The 21,349-nt window shown below is 45.7% G+C and overlaps 2 protein-coding genes and 1 pseudogene across 3 annotated transcripts; all 3 read left to right on the top strand.

Annotated features, from left to right (window-relative positions):
* Positions 1 to 4,524: 4,524 nt before the first annotated feature.
* LOC136454120 (epidermis-specific secreted glycoprotein EP1-like) lies at positions 4,525 to 6,298 on the top strand (annotated as a pseudogene).
* A 14-nt stretch (positions 6,299 to 6,312) lies between these two features.
* LOC136454122 (uncharacterized CRM domain-containing protein At3g25440, chloroplastic-like) lies at positions 6,313 to 11,944 on the top strand. 2 transcript variants are annotated; one of them, XM_066454667.1, is made up of 7 exons: positions 6,313 to 6,557; positions 7,142 to 7,323; positions 7,759 to 8,080; positions 8,461 to 8,862; positions 9,364 to 9,863; positions 9,978 to 10,918; positions 11,040 to 11,944. In XM_066454667.1, exons 2-5 carry the CDS (start codon positions 7,217 to 7,219, stop codon positions 9,748 to 9,750), a joined length of 1,218 nt encoding a protein of 405 aa, XP_066310764.1. In that variant the 5' UTR covers positions 6,313 to 6,557; positions 7,142 to 7,216; the 3' UTR covers positions 9,751 to 9,863; positions 9,978 to 10,918; positions 11,040 to 11,944. The 2 variants fall into 2 exon arrangements, with proteins under 2 accessions (XP_066310764.1, XP_066310763.1); XM_066454666.1 differs by having other exon boundaries at positions 9,364 to 10,918.
* A 951-nt stretch (positions 11,945 to 12,895) lies between these two features.
* Positions 12,896 to 21,099, top strand: LOC136454119 (uncharacterized). The gene is made up of 6 exons (XM_066454665.1): positions 12,896 to 13,243; positions 13,529 to 13,676; positions 15,233 to 15,383; positions 17,944 to 17,980; positions 18,140 to 18,476; positions 19,712 to 21,099. Exons 1-6 carry the CDS (start codon positions 13,037 to 13,039, stop codon positions 19,834 to 19,836), a joined length of 1,005 nt encoding a protein of 334 aa, XP_066310762.1. The 5' UTR covers positions 12,896 to 13,036; the 3' UTR covers positions 19,837 to 21,099.
* Positions 21,100 to 21,349: the final 250 nt, after the last annotated feature.

The raw sequence follows: 21,349 nt of genomic DNA, 5'->3' as shown, positions 1-21,349 counted from the left end.
GGCCATGGTCGCCGGCCATGGCGGCCACCATGATTGCCGCCGTTCCCGGCCGCCAAAACGGCATAGCCGTGACCCCCTTCTTCCCCCGAGCTCTTGGGTGCCCTCGGTTTCCCGTTTGGCGAACCCTAGCCCCCCTAACCGAGCTCGCCGGTGTGTTCTTTGCCGCCGGCCATGGCTAAGCCTCGCCGGAGTCACTGTTCCGGCCGGCCATCTCTTCTTCTCTCTCCCCGGATTGATTTCTGGACGTTCTTTTCAAATTCGACGGCTCACGTTAGAAGATACCCCTTCGCGGGTGATTATGCTAAAGAGCCCCTCAGTTTTCAGAGAATAGAACCCGCAGTCCAAGGCGTAATTCCCCGAATGCGCAATCCCGTTTGGAAAGCGTAAACTTCACTGTTTAAGTCAAAAGTACGATTTCAGTATTTATAGAAATGCCATTCGAACTGTTTCGCTTATAGAATTGTCGTTTTAACTCCAAATTGATCCATTCAAATCGCGTTAGCTTCGTAATTTCATAAGCTACATGTTGGAGCTACTGTTAGTCAAGTTTGGAACTTTTTAATTTCATGATTAGATTTAATTAAATATAGGGCTATAGGAAAACCCGTTTTAATCATAACTTTCGTATTTTAGCTCTGTTTTTTGTGAACTTCGCGTTGACGTGGTCGTAGCGAAACGTAGATTAGTTTTACAAACATTTTATCTTGATTTCAATATTGTTGGTGTACTGTTCTAATGATAGGAATGTTTGCTTTGCATGAATGCTTTTGGAATGTTGTATGTTGCCGTATTGGTCGCGTTCAGACGGTGAGGAAAACGTTGGAGACCAAGAACTCTTCGACGACCAGCAGGACCAGCACGAGTTTGTGAACCAAGGCAAGTATAACATGGGCCTTCCTTGATGTTCTATTTCACTTTAAGCAATTACTCATTTGCATGTGTCTAATTTTGATACCCGTAAGGACATCCTAGTGATTGTTATCCTGTTCCTTGTCTCCTATGGGTTAAATGCATATGGGTAGATTGCTAGTGCTCTAACTGAATTTGACATACATGTTGATGAATGATACTATGGAACAAAGTGAGTAACATGAATTATAACAACTGTTCCATAGGGCGAAAGTGCAAATGACCTTTGTTCATGTTGCTCCCGGCCCTCCATAAGGACTTATCTGTCGGCAAAAGCTGGGACTGACAGTGCAACCGGGAGAGTCATATGGCTCTGACTTTAGCTTAGTAATAGGACCTTTCCTAGCTGGTTAGAGGTTACCTTTTTGGCACAAATGGGGCTTGCCACTTTGGGTATAGGGCTGCCTCTGTTCCTATGAGTATAGCCGCGATGGATTTGTGCCATAGGAAAGGGGGGTCCCTACATCTGCCTGCCAAGAAAACCTAGCGGCCCTAACTTGTTAGGGAAACCTATGAAATAGCTTCATAGTGTACCCTGCCTGCTCACCTTGGTAGTGATATGAGAGTAATTAACCCGGGCATATGGGGATCACGACTCGCGGTGAATGTGCACCACCTCTATAGAGGGTAACAAACTGTTATAACAGCCGTGCTCACGGTTACGAGCGGCCCGGAAAACTCACAGAATAACTGGTTACTTGATGTTGATCATTTAAGTTGTTCTATGATGAAATATGATAAACCTGACCTTGATATATGTTCTTATGGGAATTAAATGGGAGCTTAAGCATAACTTGATAATACTTGAGAATAAAAGTTTAACCTATTAAAATGCTAACTGCAGTAAACCAGAGTCTATCCTTTTTGAGCTTCATAATCCCATGTTAGCTTGCTAAGTACGGAATGTACTTACACTTGTTTATTTTTTTTACTTGGATAAAAATCCCGGATGGGTAACAGATGACAACGGGTATGAGGATTTCCCGGAGGATTATTAGGCTTGTGGTCAACCAGTTGACCTTCCCTATGATGATGGCCACGAGGGTTTATTATCTTTTTACTATTCCGCTGTGATGTATAAGACTAAGTTTTACTATAACTCTGATGTATGATGACACTGTGATGATACTATATGTAATTTATCAGCTTGTGTGTGTGATTGATTCCTGGGCACACATGAGTTTTGTGCATTCAATTTTATCCTTAAAATTAGGTGTGACAGACGAGCAGGAAGTTGAAGATAAGATGAGGGGCAACATGGTCTTTTTGCCTCTGTTTATAGGGATTTTGATTTTTTTTTAATTCATTTATTCAATGTCCATCTAACAGACATCCAAACCAGGGACAAACGGATGGTTCGTTTTAAAATAACAGGGGCAAATTCACAAAGTTGAAAAAACAAGGGCAAAATCACAATTGGATCGCTGGACAGGGGCAAGAACACCATTTTCCTAAAAAAAACTAATTGCACAATTCTCGATAAAATCACGAGACGAATCTTTTAAACCTAATTAGTCTATGAAAAGCTTGAAGTGCTACAGTAACCCCACATGTGCTAATGACCGATTAATTAGTATCATTAGATTCTGTTCGTAGTTTTCTGATGGGTTTTGTAATTTGTTTTTTATTGGTATAAAAAAAATCCCTCTCAATATTCTTCCAACATATTCGATGTGACACCTAAAATTTTTTATCTCCCCAATTAAACACACCCTAAAGAGCGTCGATGCGCACGACGACCCGAGTCAGCGGCGCACTGTCACTTCGCCGCAGGACGCAGCCACCCCATCACATGTCGCATCGTCGTCGTCATAGTTGCGCCTCGTGCAAGGTCACTGCCACTGAGAGAGAGAGGCAGGAAGCGACCTAGACGAGAAGATGACGTTGGGAGCAGGGAAGGAGTGTCCTAGGACTGGCGTCCGCTAGCCTAGGGAGCGAGAGGATTGTACGGTCCAAACAATGCGATATTTTAAGTGTAAACATTATAGATGGCCGAACAAGTGGCCTGACCTGACACTATTAGGCGTTCTACTATTATGCACTGTAACTTGCTCATGACGTGTCGTGTTGAGTCGTCGTATACGCAACCTTCGGGCCATGCATGTAGCTTGTTCGTTTCAGCTAAAAACGACTGTGGATTATAAGCCAGAAGTACTATTGATTGATTTGGTGTGAAAAAAAAAATACTATTTTAGCTTATAATCTACGATTGTATAAGTCGAAACGAACAGGCTGATGACCTTATAGGGACTAAGTCATGTCGATGGGCACTGTCACCATCGCTACAGGCTGCAGCCGCGCATCGTGCATGTCATCGTGCCGCCATCGTCATAGTCACGCCTCGCGCAAGGCCGCCGTCTCGAGAGAGAGAGAGGCATGAAGTGACCTAGAGGAGAAGATGATATAGGGAGAGGGAGTGTCATGAGACCGGCGGCCGTTGGACTAGGGAGAGAGAGGGTATTGTGGTCGGAAGCTAGAGGCAACCGAGAGAAATTCACGGCCAGGAAGGAGGAGAATGGGAGAATATGAGGAGGAAGTTGGTTTTATATCTAGGTTTTCAGTCAAAAGCTACATCCAACGGTAAAAAATGTTGTAAGTCAATCCAATGATCGGGGATAATTTGGCTGCCATCGTACCAGCCCATTAGTGATGTCGTGCCCGTACCGCACATGTGGGCCAGAGTCACGGTCTAGACACGGCGCTATACCGGTGCCCAGTGCTCGCACCAGCACTATGAACATCGTGCTATGCTGGACTCGGCGTTCTTTTTAGGGCTGCGCTCATGCTGGTTCATCGGACCTGGCTCGTTAAGCCATCTATAGCACACCAAGAGTTTGTAAATATTCTTGTTGCTCGCGATTTGGCTAAGCAATCGTCTTTAAATATAAGGGCGTGAGAGCCTGTTTAAGTTCAAAAAAAAAATCGCTGGCTGGCGTCTAGCTAATTGCTTCTTAGTACACGTGGCGCGTTTATTTTTGCATCCTCAAAAGCGCTTGCCAGCCCGGACAGTGTTTCCCAAAGGGTCGAATTTGTACATTCTCTGTCCCAAAAAGAATTTGTTAATGACATTTTTCTTTGGGAGGGAGTGCACATCGAGTTACTACTCAGAACGGAAATTTATCTGGCGAGAGATTTGCTGGCCAGCACCCGGCCACTTTGTACGCATACAAAACGGTCAAAGACACGGAAGGCGATCTCAGCTACTCTACCAGTCTCCCTAGAAACAGCATGCTGCAGTCCGCTGTTCTGCACGGCCGCCGGCTGCCGGCTGCCGGCAGCTGGATCTGGATCGCTTCATTTCGTTGACGCATGAGCTAGTAGCCTAGTAGTCAGCACTCAGCAGACGCCGTCACGTGCACCGCTGCGCCAAAAGCTCATGCTTCCTTCCCGCCCGCGTCCTCCCCCGATCCACGACGACGGTGCCAACCAAACCAAGTAACCAACCAACGGCCACGTCGGCGCCACGCGCTCGATCTGCAGACTGAAACCAGCGGCCAGCTTCCCCCTTCTCGGTGTGCGCGCCGATCGCAGCCGCACGCGGTGCTCCTGCATGCTCTGCCTCTGCTATAAAACGCGTCCCATCGCCACGATTATCCTCACGTCCAAACTCCTGACCAACCCCGGCCACCCGGTCCGCGACGCGGCGCGCGACGACGATGCACCTCGCCATGGCCCTCGCCCTCGCCCTCCTCCTCGTCGGCGGCGTTGTCGTCCGCGCGCAGCCGTTCGACTACCCGACGGCAAAGCCCTCGACGACGTGGGCCAACACGGACGCGTCCCTCCCGCACCACGTCACGTACGCAGACGGCTCCGTGGCGCGCGCGGCGCTGCTGCGCCTCAACCCGGCGGGGTACGGGCCCTCCTACGCCTTCGGCTTCTTCTGCACCAACCACCAGGCGCCGCCCTGCACCGAGTTCCTCCTCGGCGTGGCCGTCGTCTACTGCAACAGCGGCGGGCTCATGACCTCCGTCGTGGCGGGCATCCCGCAGGTGGTCTGGTCCGCCAACCGCGGCCGCCCCGTCGGGGAGGGCGCGTCCGTGGAGCTCACGGCCACGGGCGACCTCGTGCTCCGCTCCGCCCCTGGTGGCGCCTGTCGTGTGGTCCGCGGGCACCGCGGGGCGGTCCGTGGCCGGGATGGCCGTCGCCCGCGACGGCAATCTGGTGCTGATCGACGCGCGGAACGCCACGGTGTGGCAGTCGTTCGACCACCCCACCGACGCGCTGCTCGTCGGGCAGTCGCTGCGCCCCGGCGCGCACCTCGTCGCCAACTCCTCCACCGCTGACTGGTCCGCGAGCCGGCTCTACCTGACCGTCGCCGACGACAGCCTCAGCGCCTACGTCGACGCCAAGCCGCCGCAGCGATACTACCACCTGGGATTCAGCAAGGTCACCGGCGCCTACGCGACGTACGCCAACGGCAGCCTCGCGGTGTTCGATCCGGCGGCGGCGCCTGCTGCTTCCACGCCGCTGGCAACCATCCAGCTCCCCGCTGTCGGCGGCGGGGCGGTGCAGTACATGCGGCTGGAGCACGACGGGCACCTCCGGCTGTACGAGTGGAATCCCGCGGGGTGGGCGCCGGTGTTCGACGTCCTGCGCCTCTTCCCGGACGACTGCGCGTTCCCGATGGTGTGCGGCGCGTACGGCGTGTGCACGGACATGCAGTGCAGCTGCCCCGACGCGGCCAACTTCCAGGGCGGTGGACTTCCGGAGGCCCAACCGCGGCTGTGTCCCGACGGCGCCGGCGCTGGCTGCATGCGGCGGGCCGTCGGCAAGGCTGGTGTCGCTGCCCGGGCTGGCCTACTTCAACGACCCGGCCACCAGCCTAAGGGCGCTGGAGAGGGTGAGCGACGCCGCGTGCAGGAAGGCGTGCCTGGACGAGTGCAGGTGCGCGGCGGCGCAGTTCGTGTACGGGGGCGACGCCGGCGACGGCTTCTGCTACCTGCAGTCGGAGGTGCTGTCGATGGAGACGTCGCGGCCGGAGGTGGTGCACTACAACTCCACCATGCATCTCAAGGTGCGGGCCACGCGTCGTCCAGTCAGCCGGATTTTAGCTCGAGTGGAATGGACTGCTTTTGCCTTGGATTACATTACATACGTTTCCAGTCCAATACAAGACTTGTGATCGAGATATGACAGAATAAAGTCGTTTTTTTTTCCTGGAGCTATTATTATATTCTTAGTGCGAGTTGAAATTGACAACGTGCAGAAATGTGCATCAAAATTCAAATGCCAGCAGCAACTGTGACTGACAAATTGAAATGGAAGCCAGCATTTCCAGTGTGATCTCATTAGCCCACCTGCTTACTTGCTTCGTGTACCAGGCCCACATAGCCCACCTGTGAAACAAGCCCACATCCCTCGCTTGGGCCTTTCTATTCCCAAACAAAATCCCAACGTAGACGCAGGGCGCTGCAGCAGCCAGCAGGGCGGTTGAGGGCGGAGGCGGCCAGGTCGCTGGGCTGAGGCAGCGCGGGAGCCGCAACTGACGAGGGCTTTCCAACTCGGATCCAACGCCGTGTGGATCCGTGCTCTCCCTCCCGCCGCGCCGGAGGAAAGGGAGTGCCGGGCCGACGCCAGGACGCCGTGGAGGAGAAGAAAGGTGGGCAGACGCCGACAGCGGATGCTCACCGTCACTGACCTCTGCTCCGGTGAGATTGCGCCGCCTCTGTTTCCCTTTCTCCTCTCATGTGCGTCTGCCCCCGCGCGCGGGCCGATGGGATTTTACCCTCTATCCCCAGTCTTGGTGTGTGTGTTTTTCATCTGTAAATCCCGTCCGCCTCTGTTCATTCAAATGCACGTCTGTAGCTTGTGCTATATGGGGATTTTATTTACTAGCCTTAACTGAGATGAACGCTACCTTGATAAATGATAATTTCGGGATGGGATGAAGGCTACCTTGATATACCTATAGCATTAGTAATATTCCAAAATTGCTGCAGAACACAGCTGAGCGGAAAGACTGTCTTGCACTGCCAAGCTGCTGAAAAACTTAAGTCCGTCATTGCCTGTGCAGAATCTTGCATCTCGTAGCAATCTAGTTCATGACATCATGCATAGACGATTGTATCTTGCAGTGATGCTCGATTGCAATGAGCCACAATTGTTTTCTGCTTCCTTTCCTTGCTGTAGCATGCATATCTGATTTTTGTTCTATCAAAACCGAACAAAACATATGACCTTTGGACTCTGACATCGAGGCTAAAAGGACTTAATGCTGTCATTTTTCATTCAGGTGAAGTTGACTTTACGAAGTACATGTCACGGCAGGACAAAATTTCATAATGCTTTGGCAAACGAGTTGTAGGCTATGGCAACCCGTATCCTGTCGCGTCAAAATCTGAGAAAGCTGGCTTCATTCACTCTCCAGAATATATCCCAGAGGCAACTAATTTCACCTTACCCTCCAGCTCTCAGGTAATGAAACAGTTTCAATTCTTACTGATTTTGAGTCCTCAGTTGTATGCATATACGCCAAAGGAGAAAGAGAAACACCACATAAGCAAAATTTATGCCTAATTGCATGATCCCAACGTCCTGGGGCTTTTCAGGCCGCAACATGTTTTTTACCCTTTTCGATTAGACATAGAGGTTGCAACTGATTTTGCAATATGAAACCACAAAGCTATTACTCCAGTTATTCTGTAAGTAGCAAGTAGTCTCTTCTGCTGAGTTCTGGAACATATATCACGAGAGTTCACTGATTAAGTGTTACCCACCTAGTCAATCAAATTATTGTCTGAAGCTTACTAATCCAAGATGTGAGCAAGGGTGTCATAATGGTTTTGATTCCTTTTTCATGCATGACGGTTTCATTTAGTTCTCCTTGTATTTTCCTTCTGTTTATTACAGATCTACTATTGCTTCTCCCAGCAAATTCCTCACCCCCCTTTACCTGTCTGGGCATTCATTGGCTGTGAGATGGGTAACCTATGGATCAGTGAATCTAGTTCTGTCTGATGATGGAAAGCCCAAGTTTCAAATTGAGGAGGTGGAGCCCTCCACAAAGAGAAGGTACTTGACAAAGAAGCGCTTGAAGGTTCAGAGGAAGAAGGAAAAGAAGAAGAGGAAGGAGGCAAATAAAAATGATCCACGGCGCATCAGGCCCAAGGGAAAGAAGATAAAACAAAAATTTCCCACACCTGAAGCTAGGCTCAAATATAAGATCGAGAAGGTAGTGTACATATACCATATTATATGGATTGGTCTGGTTTGCTTGGCTCATGTCTTGCTGATCCATTTCTTCATGCATATTGCTTGATGTATCTGTCAATAACATTATCAAAATAAGATTCCTAGTTATTATGCAGCATCTGAATCACCATTGTTGTTCTATCCTTACAGTCAGTTTTCTTACAGAACATGTCCAAATTGTTTTCTCTGCTCTGGTTTCTATGATATAATGTAGTGTAGTTCTTTGTATTAAAGTCCATTTAATTTCTTTGAACCCTAATTGAAAACTATATTATTTAATGAAGACAGTGTCATTTGTCCCTTTTATTTCTTTGGTTTCTTAGGAGAAAATAAATTGAAATGAGCCTTTTTCTCTTTCAGGCCAAACTAAAGGAAGCTAGGTTGGTCGAAAAACTAAAGAAGTATGAGATTGCCAAAGCTCAAGGCCCTATGGCTAAACCAGATGATCTTAGTGGCGAGGAAAGATTTTACTTGAAGAAGGTTTCACAGAAAAAATCAAATTATGTCCCTGTTGGAAGGCGAGGAGTGTTTGGAGGCGTAATTCTGAACATGCATTTGCATTGGAAAAAACATGAAACTGTGAAGGTCATATGTAAGCCCTGCAAACCAGGGCAGATCCAGGAATATGCAAATGAGATAGCCCGACTGAGTGGTGGTATCCCTGTCAACATCATTGGAGATGACACCATAGTCTTCTACCGAGGAAAGAACTATGTTCAGCCAGAAGTTATGTCACCTGTTGATACGCTGTCAAAGAAAAAGGTAATTAGGATGTTTCTAGTTTATTTTTGTTGCTATGGAAACAACAAATCTTTGTTTATGGATGCTGCAAATGATTTTGTTTCCAAAACTCTTTTGTCTTTATACCTCTTCACTAGTAGCTCTCGTTCAGAGCTGGCAAATTGTTTGTTTATTCTTGTTGGTTTCCCCCTTTAGTGTAACCCAACTCGCTTGACACTTAAAGGTTTTGCTGTTGCTGTAGATAGATTGATGCATGCTATGAAAATGCAATGGCTCTCTGCTCCCTTTATGTTTTATAACACAACAGATATGCACAGAACAATAAACTAGTAAAACTTGTTAAACCTTTTCATTGATTTAAATTCATGTATGCATCATACCTCCCGTATTCCCAGTTCGTGTAACCTAATGCACAGCTCAGGTTCTTGCAATCCTCTTGTCTTGATAATTAGCCATCATGCCGATTCTAGATCTACATACATCTTTTAAATGCCCTTACATCTGCCCTTCTTTGATCATCAGGCACTTGAAAAATCAAAATATGAACAGTCGCTGGAGACAGTTCGGCGTTTCATTGCAATATCTGAAAAGGAGCTTGAACTTTATTATCGGCATGTTGCACTTTATGGAATTCCACAATCCCACAAAGCTGATCTTGTTTGTGGTGATGATAGAGAAGCTTCTTTGCTTAAAATGGGGGGATTGGATCAAGGGAAGGACCAAGAGCCTCATTTGGCTACCAATCAGTTTTCTGATCTTCACATCAGTGATGTTTCTGAATCTGATGAAGAAGATAGTTCCGGTAGTGAATATGATGTTAATAACAATGAGACTGAAAGCATGACCAGCATTTCTGAAGACGCCAGTGTTTCTGATCATGGCGGTTTAGCCAACTGGGGCGAAGTGTGATTACCTTGTCTCACATAATTACATTGTTGGCTAGAAATTTGCCTTACCCCGAGCCACCTTATTATAACATGGGTGTTCCTCATCAGTCATCACTCAGTTTGAATGATATCAATGTAAGATTTTGCTGTACCGAATCGTCATATTATGCTGATTAGAGGTTACAGCTTTCTGTCCCTTCTGTTGTCAGCTATAATTAAGCTTATTTTTGTGGTCGTTTATCTTGAAAGGCTTGATGTATGCCAGTGCAACAAATTCAGCCTTATCTGTCATCTGTCACCAAATGCGGTGGTGTATCTTGCATATCCGTCTAAAAGTGCTCTCTCCTTGCTGTCAAAAGTTAAGTCAGTTTGGGAGCTGGGACCCATATGACATCTGTGGAAAAGTATACATTACCAGCTACTGCGAAGAGATACTATATTGTACTGCTCAAGAAAGTATCCTCTGAGTTGGCCTCACTACTTGGCCACCAACACCTGATTAAGCAGTGAGGTGATTTCTGATTATATGAATAACAACCTTTGAAATCCAAGTCTTTCTCCTGAGGTGATTGGAGTGGTCACGGGGAGTAACTCGCACGATACTCCCACCTCTTTTTATCACAGCATCCTTGGAGAATTGCACGGGCCGTGCGTCACTTTCTGGAGGCTCTCCTTTTCTTCCCACAACGATCAATGATGTTGCTGGGTAGCATATATATTATTTCTGAACAGTGGCTGACAGTTCATGGGTGAATGAATAGTAGCTGGACAAAAGAGGAACCCACTGTAAGTCAAATATTTGGATAATCTGTCGCTCTCCTCCTGAATTTAACAAAATGCTTGCAAAGTTCTGTCACTGTTTCGTAAAAAAAAAAGTTCTGTCACTGCATTTTTGCATGATTCTGCCACTGCCGTTGTTTGTGGATTTGAAACTTTATCTCTGAGAAGGGTTCTTCCAGAGACCAACTAGAGAAAAGTGTGTGAATCAATTGACTTTGGGGAGAAGCATGCATACAAGAATATTTGCGTGGGTTCCCTTGTGACGCAAGTCTTCATTCAAAATTGCAAATGGAGAACCATAACTATTCCACCAGAAAGCCACTTGTGAGTCGGTGAGATAAAAGATGCATGAAGCCCTCAAAATTTATTCTGTTCCTATGGACCATGCTGGCGTATGGAAACATTTGCAGGTACGAGCTACAAAACACAAGCCACCAACTTTTGCATTCATATACAGATATTCCTCCTCTTCTATATATAGACGTAGAGTCAGGAGATGTTTATGCTAATGCTTATGCTAATTTGTTGTAGGAGGAAAACACATTTTGTTCGCTTAAAAGTATTGCTAAAGACCTAAAGCAGTTCAAGCGAACATAATACTGTACGTTCTACAAGGAATCATATACTGAAACCAAACTCAACCAAAACTCACAGAAGTCAACACATGTATGCATAAAGCTTGGTCAGAAACATGTACCAACGCCAACACGGTTTTGACCACATATATATCTCCATACACGCAAGACACACGAAGCAGAAGTGGTATACTATTCCAATTTTCAATAACACATTTTGGATATATATTGTGCCTTCCAATCTCTGTGATGCTTTCTAACAAATAAAATTATGATAATATAATTATTATGTACGACATTCTTAGCTGTATATATGACGTGTGTGTTGTGGTGACCAGAGCTGTACATAGCTGACACTAGCATATAGGCTCTACGTATATATCCACCAGCACCCTAGCCAGTGAGGCTAGCATCGAATGTGTTCTTCCACTACTTCACGAGGTAGGTCAACTGCTGAGCAGAGCAGTACTTAAACATATCATCACGCTAAGCATTAGATAAGTTATTGTTAATGTGTCTAGCTGTCATCTCAAAGAAGATTCATGTACTGGTCTCCCACTCAACAATATCATGGAGACCTTTCTGTGACAAGATTCACATATTCGATCTTCTCTTTTTCTCTGGTGTGGGGTTATTTGGTTGCTGAATTTTCTGTCGGTACGCCTTTTCCTTGGTGTCATTTTCATAACTGGCTATGGTACGGTCACTCTCTGTTCTCATTACGCAAGAACAATTCAGTATAGATGGTCACTTGCTTCTGTTAAAAGTTTGGACCACACAAATATCATTGTGTGTATTTCTAACAATACGTACATAGCTAATAGAGACAACAATAGTACAATTTGATGGGATAGAATGAAATAGCAGTATCAGCCATAATTGTTGATAAATGATGCAGTCTTAGGGCATATATGATTTAGCAAAAAAATGTTACTAAAGGAACCTTAATATATATGTTGGGGCCTGGTTATATAGTTGCTCACTATTGATGAGCCAAAATAAAAAAGATAATCATCCGCAGTACTGCTTCTACAGGCAATAAATTATATATTGCAATCTGGATAGTTAATAACACTGATGAGATAGAACTTGATCTGTCGCTTTCGTTCCATCGTATTACAGGTTTGCTCATCAATAATAATCACTATCCTAGCGAGCTACGACAACTGGGGCATTAGCGTGCAATATTGCACCTTGCCAGTTCCTACTTCATATCCACACAGTGGAAAGGCAGCAGAGATAGGCAAACTCATTATCATTACCAAAATTTGTTTCATGTATCTGTAAAACCTGTAGACCTGCTACTAGTTCCACATCTTTTTTTTGTTAGCTTTCTTAATTAAATTGAATGTATATATAAATGTATGATAATAATATGTGGAGCCTACATTTTTCAAGGAAGCAGGACGGCCAAGCAGCAAATGTGGCGTAGAGATACTGAGAGAGGGGGTACTGGTGGACTAGCTATATAACGGTGCCAGGTCCTACCTTCTCTCCTCTTCTTTCTTTCCCCTTTGCCTGCAGCCAACTTTAGCTTCTCTCTCTCTCTCTCTCTCTCTCTCTCTCTCAGATATCTTTCTCTCTCCCCTCTTCTCTCTTCCTAGTTCCTACCCCCTCCTCTGCAAGTTAGAGAGATCAGGCCAGGCAGCTGTAGCTAGGCTAGCTAGCTAGGGTTGGTGCTTGGAGGGAGAGAGGTGTAGCCTTTCCTCCCTTGCATATCAAGCCTTGAGATCAGGCCTCGCCTTTCTGACCCCAAACACATAGTCCTCTCGGTTGGTGGATAGTGGATACCGCCACAGAGGTAGACAGATCAAGGAGGGGAGCTAGCGGTGCAGAAAGAGAGAGAGGATCATCAGCCAGAAGAGGAACAAGGAGGAGATCAGGGGCCTGGCAGTACGTAGCTGTTGGATATATACATAGCGAGTGAGGGCCGGCCGAGGATACTGTACAGATATGTCTCAGGCGATGTCCGGCGGTGGTGGCGGCGGCGGCGGTGCGGGGCAGTTCGGCGACACGACGTTCACCAAGGTGTTCGTGGGGGGCCTTGCGTGGGAGACGCACAAGGAGGGCATGCGGGCCTACTTCCAGCAGTTCGGCGACATCCTTGAGGCCGTCGTCATCACCGACAAGAACACCGGCAGATCCAAGGGATACGGATTTGTGAGTTCCAAACCCTTCCTCTTTTTTTTTCTCTTCATTCAGAACCATCCTATATAATTTCCTGGTTTGTTAACATATGATTTACTATTTCTTCTTTAATCCTAACTTTTTTAAGTTCTTCGTTAATTTTGTATATACCCTCATCAATTCAGTTGAATATAACAAAGAGTTTAATTAGTGTCCAATAATTAACAAGTTGCACACATGAACCATTGAACTGATCAAGAGCTTAATATATACGGTATTGAAATAGTTGTTGATGGTTATAAGCTTGTATAATTGCAGGTAACTTTCCGTGAGCCAGAGGCGGCGCTTAGAGCTTGCATCGATCCGTACCCGGTGATTGATGGAAGGAGGGCCAACTGCAATCTTGCCTATCTCGGGGTCAACAAGTCCAAGACAGCACTGCTGCCGCCGTATCTGCAACCATATGGTAATTTATATTGTTCATTGGATTTATCTTCACTCTTTAGCGAATAAACTAATAAATCGTTTCATCAACAGATTAATTAATGTTCATCAAAAGAATTTCTAAGTAATATAGAGCCTTATTGAGCTTCTTAATTCATGCCATATATATATATATATATATATATATATACTGTTGACTCTTTGCTCATTAATAAGGACAGTTGATATATACATGCATCATGTAGTTCAAAGGCTAAGGCTTTTGCCTTTGCATCTCTTTGCATCATTTTATGCTGATGTATATATGCCTTGCGCATAAACTACGTTGCTGCTGCTAATTAAGCTGTGTTTTCTATAGCTTCTTACATTAGTGCTGCCTTAAACTAGTCAAGAGAATATTTCAGGCACCACTGCACTTTTAGAATCAAATCAAATATTGTCTGAAGCAGGGAATGCATGATGCCTTTTTGTTTAGAATGAATCAACTGAATAACTAACTAGTAATAATTAGTTAAAGTTTAATTTTGTCAATATATATATATATATATATATATATATTGGGTATATGATGTGGTGCTAGCTATTTTGCAAGATCAATTGTATTAATGTTGCATTGCATATATATCTTCCATTAAAGGCAAGATGCTATGCAGAAGTATATATGGTATCGTGCAAATAAAAAGGGTCAAAACAAAGAACATATAGTATCCAGGTATAGTTTTCCCGACAGTATTTCCCCAAGATGAAAAAAGCTGCATCACCTCCAGCTTTCTGCAAAGCACTAAAAGCAAGCGTGGTTAGTTATTCTTGGGGGTTGTTCCTTCCAGGCTAGCTTGCCTTGCTAGTTGCTTCTTCCAACCCTTCAGTGTGCTTTGATGTCCTTGTCCTCTACAAAATTATCTTCTTTCCGTACACCCTTCTCTAACTAACTAACTAACCATAGAACGTACTGTATCTGCTGCGAGTACAAATCTTTCTTATTAGCTGCTGCTGCCCGGCCGGCCATGTTTAATAGTACTGGCCCTAGTTCGGCAGGACCGAAAAATACTGTTCCGGCTGATTGTTGTGAGAGGAAAATACTGTTCTGGCATGACGTGAACAGTGATTTCGTGAGTGCAACTGGCCAGCCAGCCAGCCGGCAAACAGCCAGCCTGAACTATGCCACTGTCTACTACTGCATTCTTGGTCATGACATTGCAAATTGAATACTAGTACTAGTAGCAGATGCATTGCTACGAAATCACTTTCAGTAGTTTATCTAGATTATCATCCATTGAGTGCATGCATAAAATCATGGCGCCGCATTGTTCCTACATGAATCTTACTGCTAGACCGAATTGATATAACCGTGGGCATGCATGTGTATTCAACAACTCTCTCTCTCTCTCTCTCTCTCTCTCTCTCTCTCTCTCTCTCTCTCTCTCTCTTATTACTGTGTCATTTACTGACTTTTGCAAATCGAATTCTCCAATGATTAATTAATAATGTAACCTAACAATTTTGACTAACACTAACGTCTTTCACTTAATGAATACCTGTGTAACTGTGTGTTGATATGGATGGATATGCATGCGGCAGCTCATGTTTACGGGGGAGGCAGCAACAACATGCGGGCAACAATGAAGTCCTTTCAGGCAGCTGGTGTTGGTGGTGCCAGCCTGATGAGCTTCGTTCCGGCGGCCGATCATGGCATCCAGCAAGGGATCCCTACTTACAGTGTGTACGCCGGGTGAGTCCTACTTCTATCCTGCACCTTGCATGCATTGGCCAATGGGCACAATGGCCAGTGGCCACCATCACAGCTACTAGCTTCTGATGCATGCATGCCGGCCGGCCGGCCGGCCGGCCAGTCTATCGATCCATCCATCTGTGTGTCTCCCGATCTGCACTGCTGCGCTAGCTGTAAAGACATGGGTTTCGGTTAAAGGCAGCGCCGGCCTCCTGCTTGCATGCCAGCCTCTGCCTGCTCGGTCGTTAATGGTAGGAGGGGCCAGCCACTGCACCGTCCATCACCCAGGCATGTGCCTCTCATCTTCCTTCATGTGCCCATGGGCCACAGCTAGCTTATGCAGCAGACGCTACTACAGAGATCAGATCATGCACTCCCTGTTCCGGCCACTGTACATTGCTGCGTGCATATATACGCTCCTTATTTATATGCTTGCTAGCTTGCTTAGTGTTTATGCTTGCTAGGCTGCTTAGTGCACAACTAGCAACTACTGCTCCCCCGTTTCAAACTATAAGTCGTTCTAGCTTTTAATTATAGATACATTAGGCCTATTCGCTTGAACTTATCAACCGGCTTATCAGCTATAATCTACAGTATTTTTCTCTCACAACAAAACAACTTCAGCTGGCTTTAATACCAACCCCAATCTTTAAAGATGTATTAATTATGTCTATGTAGTCGAAGGTTTCGGAGTATCCGTAGATTACTTAGGTTGCTTCTATTAGTTAGCTCGCACCAGTCCACCAGATACTGTATGCAGCAGAGACCTAGTAGGTGTGTAAGTGTAAGAGCGCGTGAGCACCTCATCATCATGTGTGACTGAGACTGAGAGCATGCGGCATTTTTATACAGCAAGTACACAGGTCTCGTATGCATATATTATGTGGGGCTACCATCCACTACGGGAGAACGCAGATTTGCCGAGTGCCAAAAATCGGACACTCGGCAAAGCCACTCTTTGCCGAGTGCCGGACCGGGTGGCACTCGGCAAAGAGGTTTTAAAAAAATAGATTTCTTTGCCGAGTGCCAGAGCTATGGCACTCGGCAAAGAGTTTTTCTTAAAAAAAAAATAGACGGCGTCGGCCGTCGGCCGACGGCGTCAAATCTTTGCCGAGTGCCCGAAATTTGGCACTCGGCAAAGCAGCCTTTACCGGAAGGGGATTCGACGGAGGCTCTTTGCCGAGTGTTGCACTCGGCAAAGGCTTTGCCGAGTGCAAAGCTACCTTTGTCGAGTGCAACAGGCACTGTTGCACTCGGCAAAGAGCCCGCCTCCAGTAGTGATCAGGCCCGGTCCTGTCAATTTATAGACCTGGAGTGAAGCCCGAAAGATGGGCCCTTCATTATAATTATAATAATATGCATAAAAATTATATCCATCTCTATTTTTTCTTTTTTCACTTCTATATAAATGTGAGCCTTTTGTCAACACGAGTGCACTGGAATTTTAGAAATACTAGATTCAGTTTAACGTTAAAATAAAAAATTTTAGAAATACTAGATTCAGTTTAACGTTAAAATAAAAATGAGTGTCAGTAAATTACCAAGTATTTTTTTGGTGAGAGACAAGTGGAGAACAGGAATAATAATTATTCACTGCTCTGCACCATTAGGAATTCTCCAATCCCAAATTAGATCCGAGTCTTATATTCTAAAAAATAACGACAGGGGGCAAAGGCAATTAGGCAAATTAAACATTGATTAAACAATCAACAAAGGGGCTTAGGGAACAGGGGCAATTGGGCACGGCACTTTACCTGAACACGTCTGGACACAAGGACGTCTCGTATAGCCGTAGTGTTGTACTCGTTTGGCTGGGAACGGAGTTATGGAGCGAGCAAGCGGAGTAGCCAGTGCGCTGCGCACGGCCGATCGACGACGGTGACGCCGGACGGCAGACGCGAAGGCACGCCGTGATAAAACCACGAAGGAGAGCGGCCGCGACGGAAGGGAAATCGATAGACTCTTTCTTACGCATCTAGTATTTCCAACTAGCTTACATAAGATTCTATTAGACCAGAGTATTGCCAACTAGCTTACATAAGATTGGGCCCCTAGGCTTCAAGGGCTCTGTGCGTGGGCACAGCTCGAACCCCCAGGGCCGGGCCTGGCTACCATGTGGGGGCAGATCGCTTTGGAAAAAGCTGCGCTGCTGGCTGGCCCCTCCTAGCTTTCTTGCATACTAGCTGCATGCGGCCAGGGCGCCAGGCTCGCATGCCGCGTGCATGCACGCTTCCTCCGGTCCTGCTTTGGTCTGCGTGCACGGTCAAGGACCAAGCTGGCCTTGCTTCTTGACCCATGCAAGCATGCATGGATCCATGCATGCACCGTCCAAATTCCTTCATGTCCTTTTCATATACGTACATGGCATGGCATGATAGAATGATCAACGATCGATCGGTAGTGAAAGAAGTTGTTCCAACGTCTGTATTTGACATCACACATTATGATTTATGAAACGATCTCGCGTGCATGTTTAACCTGATTACAGTCTTGTTTTTTCTTGGTAGTAATCTGATATATGGTGCTAGTTTCAGTGACTAAGACTTATTTGTAATTTCAGGTACTCTCCCTATTTCTCGGACTACGGCTATCCGCTGGTACACATATTCATTTTGTCAAAGACTTTTTTAGAGTTTTGCTTTGTCACAAAGATTCCCTTGCATTGCCTAGGAGTAGTATATGTATTTTGACATATATATGTCGTATACGTACTGATCATGCATCGTCTACGCATGCATGCATGCAAATTTTTGCAGAGCTACTATCAGCCCTACACTGGTCTGCAGCAGGGAGCCCAGCTACAGCAGTACGCCGTCTTGGGCGGCGGCGGAGGAGCAGTGACCGCGGCGCCGGCGGGGCTAACAATGGCGGCGGCCAACCCCTCCGCACTGTACCCCTACTTCCAGTACGGTCCGGCGAGCGCGGCGGCCACTGGTGGGTACAGCATGGTGCAGTACCCCCAGCTGTACCAGTACGCCGCTGCGGCTGCGATGGGTGCCACGACGGCGGCGACCACCCTGGCCGCCGTTGCCAGCGGCCTCCAGCAATACGGTGGCGCAGTGGCATTTACTCCTAATTCCATTGCCCAAGCAGGTATAGCTTTTTCACGACAGATTTCATCCTTTTGTTTTCACTCGTCAATTATATTTCAATTAGCTAGCTAGCTCGGCTTCTCCGCACGCACTCCGCTGCCGAAACCGGAGCCTCCGGTGTATTGAACTGAACTACTGATGAAGCCACTTTTCATGGCTCGTCCTCGAATGTGAAAAGCGCTCTGGCTCCTGTTTTAGTGGGTAGAGAAGCTCCTCATAATGGCATTTGGTATAGCTTCGCCCGCTCTGATGCTGGAGCCGATGCATCGAGGGAGAAGCCGGTGCAGGAGTCGTACCAAATGATCGAGATTATTATATACATGCAGTGCCGGCCCTAAGGGTAGGCCACGAGGTGCGACGGCCGAGGGCCCAAGCAGAGGAGGGGCCCAAGCCTAGGTATACAAACCCTCAGGTCCTATAGTCCATTAGGCATTAGCAAACTAATAAGAAGAGAGACATAGATCTGGCTAGGCGGTACAAAAAGACAACATTGACATTTCTTTCCTAGTTTCCTTTCCCCATGGCCCTCGGGTAGAGAGGAGGCAAGGAGTCACACTGCACACAACACACTCTGATCGTGACTTCGGGATGTGCGCCTTACACGTGCGGAGCTGGCGAGCCACGCCGCCTCGAAGAGCTAGACTAACAGAGATGCGGACACGGCGCACGAGGACGGCGACCAAACAGGGCTCCACGATGACGACATCTTGATTCTTTGCTACTTATGAATTGCGATCACCGATTAGTTGTTTAGGTCCAAGGTATTTTTTTTCCTTTTTATTTTTAATCCAAATTAATTATTTGTATAGTATTCCAGACTTATAGTACTTTGTACCCATATAGTCATATTTTTCTTATAATTTACATGTTAGAATTTTATAATATTACCTAAGAAGCATTTGTCATGGGTGAGAAAAGAAAACGAATATATTATTTTTTAATCTATATTATTCCTCGATAATTATCATATATCTACAAATATATTCCTTAATCTATATTGTTCATCAATAATTATCAGACATGTTAAATTAAAAATATGTTATTAAATTTGCTTTCGTTTTGCAAGTAAAATTAGCGTCTATATATTATAAGATTTTATACATAGTCAAGAGGGGCTGTTACGACAAGATCGCCGGAGGGCCCTTAAAATCATAGGACCGGCACTGTATACATGCGCACTACTTCTGTCACATTTTTTCATAAGTAAAAGTTAACTAACAGAGCGTGATTTTTCAGGCATGACAATGTCTCTGACATCTCCAACTCTGGCAGCACCGACAGCGCAGCAGTACCAGTACAGCAGGCTGGTTCCTTCTCCCATGGCTGCTGCAGCACCGGATCAGAAGCCCAGCTTGGCCTAGACAACCACCATGGCTGCTAGACAACTACCCGTCTCTCAACCATGCATGCACGCACCTATCTTCTTCAATTCCTTTCCTTCGGTACATGATCAGTCAGTATACACAGACAGTCAACGCATATCTTGCATCTCTGCTACCTCCCTTAACACAGCAAGTCTTGGATGGCTTCAAATGATAGTGCAGGCATTCAGATGTACGTGTGTGATAGCTAGGTACTCACCATGCATGCACACATGCATCTGCTCGCCTGCACGTACCTACACTTGATGAGAGACTTGACTAACTTGTTGACGCCGATGCTCACTCTGAGATGGGTGCTGCATTCGTCTGACTAACCAATGAAAAAAGGACCATGGCAGGTCCAATTTTCCATCATCCTTTATTTGTGCTATAATATAAAATCCTCTGATGAATCCATAATGTCTAGCTCATCAGTGATCAGTCTAGTAATAGAAATATAATATTACTTTGTAGTCGCCATGCATGCATATAAAGGTCACCAGTCATCAGCACCTGTTTTTGTTAGTCTCCATGTAGTTTCATATACATCATAAACTTTGTAGCTAGGCAGATGGAGCTTTAATTTGCTGCTAACTGTTCATTGCACTCTTAAGGAAGGGTGCAAGGACGAACTGAACTGAGATGAGTCGCTGCTGGTTTTTCATGTGCAGCGTTACTCAACTAATCCTGCTGTCATCATCTCTCAAGATGACATTTTCACGTACAAAGCCATGTGTGAGTCCACAGAAGTTTGTGTAGACGCATACAGAAGGTTTACTGAATTACCGGTCAATTTGTGCTAGTCATATATAATACATATACATCTTCATGAACCAATGCAACTAATAATTAACTAGCTAGGATAGCTAGGAGCCCTTGCTCATTTTAATCTCTGTTTTGGTCCTTCCCTTCCTCTCCCATATCATCATGCATTGATCATCATCACACTGATCTGTCGTCCTCTTCACCGTACCAAGCAAGCCAGACATGGTTAGGCCAAGCCAAGCTTCTGATCCTTCATCATCATTAGATGAATGATTACGTACTAAAACCCCTTATTATGATGACAGACATATATATTATCATTACATTGTTCGTCAACGATTTATGTAATAGACACTATGAAGTGTATTAAGCTTCCTTCTGAGAGGCTAATGTGCCATGCATATCTATCTCTTGAAGACACATTTAATTAGTTTACATGCATGAACTCATCATCAACTATATATGTATTTGCATAGCAATATTAATTGGGGAACTCTACATGTATGTACCCATCACTTTGCTGCATATATATGTGCCTATACAGCCCTATACCTTAAGTATAAGGCGCCAATGATAATCATGCTTCTTTGCTTAGTCTTCAGACGATCTTGTTTTGCTCATAACCATGCTTAGTCTATTAGAATTACGAACTAAGGACATGCATGGATAGATCTCTGAACCTCTTTGCGGTCGTGCAACGGTACACCGTACACGTATCATATATATTCATATGCATTCATGCACAAGT

Source organism: Miscanthus floridulus, chromosome 5 (assembly GCF_019320115.1).
Source record: "Miscanthus floridulus cultivar M001 chromosome 5, ASM1932011v1, whole genome shotgun sequence".
In the NCBI taxonomy this organism is placed as follows: Eukaryota; Viridiplantae; Streptophyta; class Magnoliopsida; order Poales; family Poaceae; genus Miscanthus; species Miscanthus floridulus.
This window is presented reverse-complemented; position numbering and strand designations above follow the sequence as displayed.